This window comes from Oryzias latipes, chromosome 10, assembly GCF_002234675.1.
Source record: "Oryzias latipes chromosome 10, ASM223467v1".
NCBI classification, from domain to species: Eukaryota; Metazoa; Chordata; class Actinopteri; order Beloniformes; family Adrianichthyidae; genus Oryzias; species Oryzias latipes.
In genome coordinates this window covers 13,320,144-13,331,054 of record NC_019868.2, presented here as the reverse complement: position 1 = coordinate 13,331,054, position 10,911 = coordinate 13,320,144, and the positions used below count along the sequence as shown (strand labels likewise).

The 10,911-nt window shown below is 45.0% G+C and overlaps 1 protein-coding gene across 1 annotated transcript; it reads left to right on the top strand.

The window, feature by feature from the left end:
• The first annotated feature begins 579 nt into the window (after positions 1-579).
• On the top strand, positions 580-2,549 carry LOC101160710 (piggyBac transposable element-derived protein 4-like). The gene has a single exon (XM_023959441.1). It carries the CDS (start codon positions 733-735, stop codon positions 2,470-2,472), a length of 1,740 nt encoding a protein of 579 aa, XP_023815209.1. The 5' UTR covers positions 580-732; the 3' UTR covers positions 2,473-2,549.
• Positions 2,550-10,911: the final 8,362 nt, after the last annotated feature.

The following is a 10,911-nucleotide window of genomic DNA, read 5'->3' as shown; positions in this document are numbered from 1 at the left end:
GAAATCTTTTGTTTAGTTGATGTTGCTGCACAAGTGATAACAAGATTGAACTGCTTCTGTTAAACAATGAAGTTTATATAATCCACCAAATGCACAAGGCTAATTTGTTGAGGCATCGAGAGTAAGACCTCATTTCACCGTTAGCTCAATTTCCTAAAAAGAAAGTAATACCAAGCTTTAATTTAAACTGATGGAAATTAAAAAATACCAACCCATACAACCGACACATAAAAATATATAATATAAGGACACTGAAAAAAAGGAATTTACCTTTTTTATAAGTTTCAAATAAAAATAATAAAGTGTATTCATTTAACCCTCATATTATGTTAAGGGTCAATTTGACCCATTTCAGTTTTTGGTTTGACCAAAGAACTGGTTATCCTTTCTTTTTCTTCACGAAAGTTGGTGACTTTTCCTCATCTAGGGTCATGAACTTGTGTGTAAAATCTGGATACTGTGAAGTGTCGTGGAATGTCTGTGAACAGTTTGTATACAAAGATGATGTTGCGGGTCATTTTGACCCACACACTTTGATGTGAGCAAGTAGCTGTCCAGATCCGAAATAAACATGTCTCTTTGATGCACTTTATTTTGATTGCTAAATTATTTATATTTTGACTGTCTCTGAATAGACCTTCAGATCAGAGACCCAGGTGTGTGTGGGGGAGGAGCTTTCTCTCCCTTGTCCTTGTCACTGTTCTCGTGTCATCTCTTTGAGAAACAGCAAAAATGAGCTCCAGAAGATTTACAGCTGAAGAAGCTTTATTACTGTTTTTTGATAGTGATGCAGAGGAAGAAATTTCAGAGATAGAGGATCTTTCAGATGCAGAGGACAATGATATTGATGATCCAGATTTTCAATTTTCCGACGATGAGGAGGATTCAGAGGACGAGTCTGCCGTTGTCTCTCCATCGGATGAAAACCTGGGTATGGAGCAATCCTCATCCACAGAGGGGACATGGGCATCTAAAGATGGTAATATAAAATGGTCAACATCACCACACCAAAGCCGAGGCAGACTGTCATCTTCCAATATCATCAAAATGACACCTGGTCCAACAAGATTTGCTGTCACACGAGTTGATGATATTCAATCAGCATTTCAGCTCTTCATATCCCAACCAATAGAGAGGATTATACTGGACATGACTAACTTGGAGGGGAGGCGTGTATTTCAAGAGAAATGGAAGTCACTGGATCAGACTGACTTGAATGCTTATATTGGAATTCTGATATTAGCTGGAGTGTACAGATCAAAGGGAGAAGCAACTTCAAGTCTATGGAATGAAGAGAATGGAAGACCAATCTTTCGAGCAACAATGTCTCTGGAGACATTTCATATGATATCTCGTGTGATCCGATTTGACAACCGTGACACCAGAGTTGGTCGACGTGAAAGTGACAAACTAGCTGCAATCAGAGATGTATGGGATAAATGGGTCGAAATTCTACCTTTGTTGTACAATCCCGGTCCCCATGTTACTGTAGATGAGCGCCTTGTTCCATTCAGAGGGCGCTGTCCTTTCCGACAGTACATGCCCAACAAGCCCGCCAAGTATGGCATAAAAATATGGGCAGCCTGTGATGCAAAATCTAGCTATGCATGGAAAATGCAAGTGTACACTGGAAAATCACCTGGAGGAGCACCTGAGAAGAACCAGGGGATGCGTGTGGTGCTCGAAATGAGTGAAGGGCTGCAAGGTCATAACATCACATGTGACAACTTCTTTACATCCTACCGCCTTGGGGAGGAACTTCAGAAGAGGAAGCTGACTATGTTGGGAACAGTCAGAAGAAATAAGCCAGAACTTCCCAGTGAAATTCTCAAGATACAGGGGAGACCTATGCATTCCTCAATATTTGCTTTCACTGAAAAAGCAACAGTTGTTTCATACTGCCCGAAGAGAAACAAGAATGTTCTTGTAATGAGTACAATGCATACAGATGCATCTCTGAGCACAAGAGATGACATGAAGCCACAAATGATCCTGGACTACAACTCCACCAAAGGAGGAGTTGACAATCTGGACAAAGTCACAGCAACATACAGCTGCCAGCGCAAGACTGCTCGTTGGCCCATGGCAATTTTCTTCAATATTGTGGACGTGTCTGCCTACAATGCCTATGTCCTGTGGTCTGAAATCAACCAGGAATGGAACGCCGGCAAACTGTACCGACGTCGGCTTTTCCTGGAGGAACTCGGCAAAGCACTCATCACTCCCAAGATCCAGAGGCGAGCCAGGCCAGCTCGATCACCAGCAGCTGCAGCTGTCATTGAAAAGATCAAGTTCAGGACATCCAACCAGTTTGCAATGGATCCAGTGGATACAGATGTAAAGAAACGAAAAAGATGCCAGGTCTGTCCCTCCCGAGATGACAGTAAAACAAGTACCTCTTGTGTAAAATGCAAGAATTTCATCTGCAGAAAGCACACAGTTACATTCTGTCCTTCATGTGGAGAACATTGAAGATACTGAATATTGAAAATCTCAGAAAATGTGACAAGTTAAATTACAAAAAAAAAGTGTTTGTGAAGGAAAAAAATATTAAATATAGTGTTGGAATAAAAAAATAGTATTGTTTGTCTCTTTCCTAAATGTTGAAATATTCTAAAATAAAGTTGATATCAGTTTAACCTGTTTTTTTATTGTTTTGAGTGGATTTACACAGTATGGGTCAAAATGACCCGCAACATAATCAAGGTAATTTTTTTTCAACATAATACGAGGGTTAAGATGTTTGTTTTGATTTCCCCCCCCCAAAAAAAAATATTAGTAGTAAATGTTGTTGCATTGAAACTTGTGCATAGAGAAAATGAAAAAAAGATACCTTCAAAAAAGAAGCAAAGATACCACCTTTTATCAGGCCTTTTGATGTAAAAGGATAAGGGGAACATTGACTTTAAGTTGTGCACAATCAAAATGAGTTTTAGTGAGTTGATGTCTTCAAAATTGAGTCTCAAATATCATTCTTTGAATAACAGATACTAGCTAAAATTGTGAAATCTACTGTTTAAGAAAAGATAATAATGTGAGATATGTATGCTCAGAATTTTTCCATGTTGTGCTCACTACCTGTCATTGCACAGCCACACTGGAGTTTTTTTTTTATTGATTTCAGTTGCACTCTAACACTTATACAATAAACAATTGTAGAATTTTCTGGATTGCAGTAACTTTATTCAAAAGCAATAAAAAAAGGGTTTTATATTGTTTGTCTCCAAAGATTGCAAAGGTCTGAATGTAGAATGGTCCATCTGGACTGCCTTGACCTCTCTACTGCCATTCTGTTCATCTTTCATTGAATGACATTGTATTCCTTGATATATTTTAAAGAACACACAAGGGTAGCTTTTAGCAGAAAGCATTGTATTTAAATGTAATGTCATCAAATAACTCTTATACAGGAAGGACATGCATAAAGTTAAATTGTGCATAAAACCACACATACATTATTCACAGTTTCTTTTATATCGGTTGCACAAGACAATATGGCGCACCATCGATGAATGCTCTATGTTCAAACTCATGTTGTGCATTTGGCACACCGAACTATAAGGCACAAGCGTTTTAGCAATACCTGCAATGCTAAGTCCAAACTGGGCATGTGAAGCACATTCAGCAACCCGCTAAATGGTCATTATTAAACGCGCTTTTAGCATATGGCATTTACAGTGAACTTTTACTACATGATACATGCATGTACTCACATTTGGTAGAGGCTTGGTGCGAGATGTCACAGCGGTGCAAATCTCATGAGTCTTGCTCCAGTATTTTTCCTTCACAGCTCTATTCCAATATGTGAAATACTCATATAATTCTGGACGGGCACAAACCACAATCATTATTTTCTCCTTTATGATCGCTTTTCAAATGGTTGGCACTTGGGTATTTAGAAAAGGAAGGTACCTACAGTATATGTCAATACCAAAGCCAAGTCCCTGATTGGTCAAAGTTCAAGTGGTTTAAATTTTAACGTGCATTCAATGTCCACACGTTTTGTAAATAGATTCCAAAAATGGACTTGCATAGCAACACATGAACTTCAGCATTTTGGATGCGGAAGCCGGAAATGCACATGTTGCGTGTTTACATTGACTTTTCATTGGAAGTGATCGCTTGAACGTACGTTTCCCACCCCGATGTGGATGAAACATAAATCCCAACCTTGTTTAGAACATGTTAAAAAAAAAAAGACTGATACTGCTAAAAAAAAGTTATCGTGACTACACTAACTCACAACCTTGTTAGTTGTACGTAAAAATCTCATACACCGCCACAGCCACGTTAGTAGCAAGAAAAATAGACGGACATCTTGACATCGGTAAGTATAACCAGAATTTATCTATATGTAAGGCACTCAGAATTATACGGTGGTGCACTGCAGTTTTTTTTTTTATAGGGTTTTTAGGTACTCGCTGTAGTGTGGTAAATATGGCAATCAAATATGTAAAATATTGCTTGACTGAGCTGAAACAGTCAAAGGAGTGTCAAACACTTCTTATTAAAATGCCCCAGAAAGTTCTGTCAGCACTAAGTTAAGTAAAGTGATGTTGCATTCAGCCCATGTGTGTTAGACCAGGGGAAATCTGATTCCGCCCACAGGTGAGATTGTCTAGAGCTGTTGTTTGCTCTCTTGCAAAAAACACTGAAATTCAGCTGCAGGTTATAGCCAAGAGCCAGGACTAAAGAATCATTTCCCAAGCCCTGGAATCTCTGTATCCCCAAAGCAACGCCCGAGTCCTAATTGGCTTTTGTGATTGGCTTGTTAGATAGCCGAGGTCCAATCGTGAAATTCTTGCTCAACTCATTCATTTTCAGTGTGAGCCACTGAGCCTTAACAAGATATCTGGCCCTGCAAGCAGACTGCTGCGATTCTCCTGAGGGTGAACTGAAAAGTCTTTCAGTTCTTGTGCCATGGAAGGAAGCTCCCTCGGGTGTTGACCAGGACCAAGGGGATCAAACAGTGTGTCACGATAACACTTTCAGCCTTAAATAAAAGTCCATTCCTCACCCAAAGTACATACAGCTAATTAAACCTGATGTTCAGAAAGGGCCCTGACTTCAGCAGTTATGTGAACTTCAGTGATAACCATGGGTGAAACGAAAAGCCCAACCTGATCGCACAAAGTTTGCCAGTTTTACATTCTGGCTAGTCGTGCATTTGGTCCGTTGGAGATTAAGACTTTAGTGCCTTTCATAATTAGTTTAAAGAGAGCAAGCAAAAATTACAATTGATTATATTGACAAACTGGGTTCTTATCTGGCTTGATAGTGTAATTGAATTTTAAAATCAATATTAGGGTAGGTGGAGTAAATAGCTAAAGTGACTTTAATGACAACATTGATTTATCAAGATGTCATCCAGACATGTTTGGATTATAATATTAACACTTAAATAAGATTCAGCATGTATAAAAATAAAAATTCATGTAGCGTATTGTTGGCTACCTGACGATTTCAATGTAGCATTTTGTCTTATAATGACGGTTTCCTTTGAATGGGGACAGAAGCAGTGCTGATCTGATGGATGAATTTTGTATAACAATGTTGCCATAGTAATTTGCAGAAAGCTTGTGTTTAAATTAACACACTCTTAATAAGAAAAACCCTTCAATGCATTATAAGGATTTTTTTATCATTATTATTATTATTTATAAGGCAGACGTTTTGAATAAGCCAACAAAAAGAGTCAGCAGCATTTTAAAACATTTGTTGCCCAAAACAAAGTGAAGGCGCCTTCTGTTTGACAAAAGTCCTCTTTTAATCTTAATAAATATTAATTTTAGTGTCACGGTGCCTCGGTCAGCCCCGCCCCCTCAGCTCTGCTCCTGACTTCCACCAGCTGTGACCACTTCATCTCATCAACCTGCCTACACTTAAGGAGATCCAGCCCATTCATCGACGCCAGTTCGTTAACTCCTAACGGTGACTACGCCTGGTCAGCCTGCTCAAGTCCCATGTCTTTGTCCTGCCTTGCTCTCATGTTCTGCCTCTCTGTCTCAGGATTTACCCAACGAAGGTCACCTGTGTGGAAGTCTGCCGTCACTCACCTGCCGTCCTGAACCGAGCTCGGAGCACTCCAGCCGCAGTGATCCCTCCAGCCTCGCCACGAGCCACGTCTGGATTCCCTCCTGTCAATGGATTACTCTCATCAACCCCTCCTGTGATTAAAACTCACTTACCAAGTCACTTACCTGTCTGATCATTCTGAGTTCCAGCGTCTGGGTCTGTCTCGCCTGAAAACCATGACAGAACGAACTGGCCAAAATCCAGACCCAGCTGACTCAGATGATCTGCGCCACGCCGTGAGCCAACAAGGAATCTTCCTGGGACGCCAAGCTGACGCTCTATCCCAAATCGCTTCGGCTCAACAAGACCTTTTTCGGCGTCTGTATGGTATGTCGCAAACATTATCAGAAATCACCAGTCAAGCTTCCATTCCTGCTCCTACAGTTCCGGCCGCAACATCCGGCAACAACCTTTCTTCCGCTGCCGTCATGACACCTGAGAACTTCCGTCTCCAACCGGAACCTTTCCACGGCGACACGGAAGCCTGCGGAGGGTTTCTCCTTCAATGCCAGTTACTTTTTCAGCAAGCACCACGATACTACCTTTCCGATCACAGTAAGATCACGCTAATCATCAATTCACTTCGCAGTAAAGCGCTACAATGGGCTCAGGCTTTCCTATCCGCCAATCCTATATCCCACCTACCTTTTGAACGATTCATAGATGAATTCAAATTGGTGTTTGATCAGCCCCGTAAGCAAGACGAAGCAGCACGCAAACTTCTTACACTCCGACAACGTAACCGCTCCGTTAGCGAGCATATCATTGACTTCCGCATCCTGGCTGTGGAGGCTGGGTGGTCTGACCCAGCGCTCCGAGGGGTTTTTTACCAGTCCCTCAATGAAGCCATCAAAGATCATCTATGTACCCAGCTGGAAGCTAACACTTTTGAGGAATTAGCTGCTGCCGCCTTACGTTCCGATATCAGGCTACAGGAACGTAATGTGAGTCGGAGCCATGCTGCCAAGAAGGCTACTACGCTAACACCCCTCGTCACTTCCATGGACTGTAAACCCGTTCTCCGGTCAGAGACTCCTTGCACTATTCCAGAAGAACCTATGCGTATCGGGCATTCAAAAATCACAGCCGAGGAGCGGCTAAGACGTCGCAACGAAGGTGCGTGTTTCTATTGTGGTGAAACAGACCATCAGATTAACCGATGCTCCCGTCGTTTAGACTCCAGAACCCCTCTGCTAAGAGACCGGCCGCGGGGGGACCGTTCCGCTTCGCTTAAGGATTTTTTGTTTGTCCCGGTCAAGTTATGTCATCAATCCAGAATTTTGGACTTTCAGGCGCTGGTCGACTCTGGCGCTGAACAGAGTCTAATCGATCAGAGTATCGTTGATCGTTTAACTTTACCCACCGAACAACTCCCATCTCCTGTCCATGCTGCTGGTTTAGGGGGACAGCATTTGTCCGTTATTTCACACCGTACCAAACCTGTTTTGCTTGTTACCTCCGGGAACCACCGCGAGTTCATTCAGTTTTTTGTCACTCGCACACCCCAGACTCCTGTCGTTTTGGGGTTCTCGTGGCTTAGACTCCATAATCCCCATCTTGATTGGAGCCGTGGTAATATCATGGGGTGGAGTGACTTTTGCATGGGTCACTGTCTCCAATCTGCGTTATCCTCCGTTTCCACGCCCTTGAGCTGTGAACCCGAAAATATTGATCTTTCTAATATTCCGGATTGTTACCATGATTTAAAACTCGTGTTCAGTAAATCGAAGGCTTCCTCCTTACCACCTCACAGACCTTATGATTGTGCCATCAATCTTCTCGAGGGCGCCACCCTTCCCAAGGGAAGATTGTTTAACCTTTCGGGCCCCGAAAAGAAAGCTATGGAGCTTTACATTCAGGAGGCCCTAGCTCGGGGTCACATTCGTCCTTCCTCTTCCCCAGCCGGGGCCGGGTTTTTCTTCGTCGAGAAGAAAGACAAATCACTCAGACCCTGTATAGATTTCCGTGAACTGAACCAGATAACAATTAAAGATAAATATTCTCTCCCTCTCATCAGCTCGGTTTTTGATTCCATTCAGGAAGCACGCATATTCTCAAAACTCGACCTTCGTAATGCCTACCACCTCGTGCGAATGAGAGAAGGAGATGAATGGAAAACCGCGTTTAACACTCCGTTAGGACACTTCGAATATCAGGTTATGCCGTTTGGTCTAACCAACGCACCCGCCACCTTTCAACGCTTGATCAACGACGTACTCAGAGATTTTTTGAATCAGTTTGTATTCGTGTACCTGGATGACATCTTGATTTACTCCAAAGATCCCAAGAACCATCAGAACCATGTGCGTCTAGTCCTTCAGAGGTTAGCCGAAAATCAGCTATTCGTAAAGGCCGAAAAATGCCAGTTCCACTCTACCAGCATTCCTTTCCTCGGGTACATTTTTGAAGCTGGCAGTATTCGTCCAGACCCTGCCAAGATAACTGCCGTTTCCCAATGGGAACCTCCCTCGTCACGCAAAAAGCTCCAGCAATTCCTTGGCTTCGCCAATTTCTACCGTCGATTTATTAGGAATTACAGTTCAATTGCTGCGCCCCTCACTCGTCTCACATCAACTTCAAAACCGTTTCTCTGGGATACCACGGCTCAAGCTGCTTTCAGCACCCTGAAGAAACTGTTTGTCTCAGCCCCAATCCTCATTCAACCGGACGTTTCCAGGCAATTTGTGGTGGAGGTTGACGCCTCCGACTCCGGTGTAGGGGCCGTTTTGTCCCAACGAGAGGAGTCATCAGGAAAGCTTAAACCTTGTGCCTTTTTTTCAAAGAAATTATCACCCGCAGAACGCAACTATGATGTGGGCAACCGGGAGCTCCTGGCAATAAAACTGGCTCTCGAAGAGTGGCGTCATTGGCTGGAGGGAGCGGCTCAACCTTTCATAGTCTGGACTGACCATAAAAATCTGGAATACCTGCGCTCTGCCAAACGACTCAACTCCCGCCAAGCCCGCTGGTGTTTGTTTTTTGACCGGTTTAACTTCTCCATCACTTACAGACCCGGCAGCAGAAATATCAAACCGGACGCCCTCTCACGCCAATTCTGTGACACTGAACAGTCCAAGACGACCACCAGCATTCTCCCTGATACCTGCATCATTGGCAATCTGACCTGGGACATCGAAACCAGAGTTATTCAGGCGCAAGGTGAGGAACCTGATCACCCCACTCCTCCTAACGGCACTCTTTATGTCCCCACATCTGTCAGATCTGCAGTAATCACCTGGGCCCATACCTCTCGCATCGCCTGTCATGGAGGAGTCACCCGTACTCTCCATCTTATACGGAGGCGCTTTTTCTGGCCCTCCATGAACAAGGACGTCAGAGAGTACATCGCCGCCTGTACCACCTGCGCACGCTCCAAAACCTCTAACTCTCCACCTGCGGGGTTATTGCAGCCTCTTCCCACGCCTAACCGTCCCTGGTCTCATATCTCCATCGATTTCGTCACGGGCCTTCCCATGTCTCAGGGTAACTCTATCATCCTCACCGTAATTGATCGATTCTCCAAGTTTGTCCATTTCATACCTCTCCCTCAGTTGCCCACAGCCTCTGAAACAGCGGAGGTTCTGGTAAACCACGTCTTCAGACATCACGGCATCCCAGCTGACATTGTGTCCGACCGCGGACCCCAATTTATCTCACAAGTCTGGAAGGCCTTTTGTTCTGCCCTAGGTGCCACCGTCAGTCTAACATCTGGGTACCATCCCCAATCGAACGGTCAAGCAGAACGGGCCAATCAGGAGCTGGAAGCTGCCCTCCGCTGCCTAGCCGCCCAGAACACCTCTGACTGGTCTACATACTTGGTCTGGATCGAGTACGCCCACAACACGCATCCCTCCTCTGCCACAGGTGTGTCCCCCTTTGAAGCGTCACTTGGTTATCTGCCTCCTCTGTTTCCATCCCATGAATTAGACCTCACCGTGCCATCTGTTCAAGACCACCTCCAACGTTGCCAGCGCATATGGCGCCAAACCCAAGAGGCTCTCCGTCGCTCCAAGGACAATAACTGCCGTACTGCCAACCGCCACAGGGTGGCTGGTCCCGCTTACCAACCAGGCCAGAGAGTATGGTTGTCGTCTAAAAACATCCCGATCCAGGCCACGTCACGCAAGCTGGCTCCCCGTTACATTGGACCATTCACCATTGATCGCATCATCAATCCCTCATGTGTCCGTCTTCATCTTCCGGCAGCTCTCAAGGTTCATCCATCCTTTCACGTTTCCCAGATCAAGCCTGTTGTGGACAGTGATTTGTGCCCCCCTTCCGCTTCCCCACCACCCGCCCGGCTCATCGACGACGCTCCGGCGTATACCGTCAGCCGCGTTTTGGACGTCCGGCGCCGGGGGCGCGGCTATCAGTTCTTGGTGGATTGGGAGGGTTATGGTCCTGAGGAGCGGTCTTGGATCTCCCGTTCCCTCATTTTGGACCATTCCCTCATTTCCGATTTCTACCGCGCCCACCCGGACCGTCGGCCTCGACCGCCCAGAGGCGGTCGTTAGGGGGGGGGTACTGTCACGGTGCCTCGGTCAGCCCCGCCCCCTCAGCTCTGCTCCTGACTTCCACCAGCTGTGACCACTTCATCTCATCAACCTGCCTACACTTAAGGAGATCCAGCCCATTCATCGACGCCAGTTCGTTAACTCCTAACGGTGACTACGCCTGGTCAGCCTGCTCAAGTCCCATGTCTTTGTCCTGCCTTGCTCTCATGTTCTGCCTCTCTGTCTCAGGATTTACCCAACGAAGGTCACCTGTGTGGAAGTCTGCCGTCACTCACCTGCCGTCCTGAACCGAGCTCGGAGCACTCCAGCCGCAGTGATCCCT

Bases quoted from the DNA above. Each gene is read 5' to 3' on its own strand.
- LOC101160710 (XM_023959441.1), top strand. From the start codon at position 733: ATGAGCTCCAGAAGATTTACAGCTGAAGAAGCTTTATTACTGTTTTTT.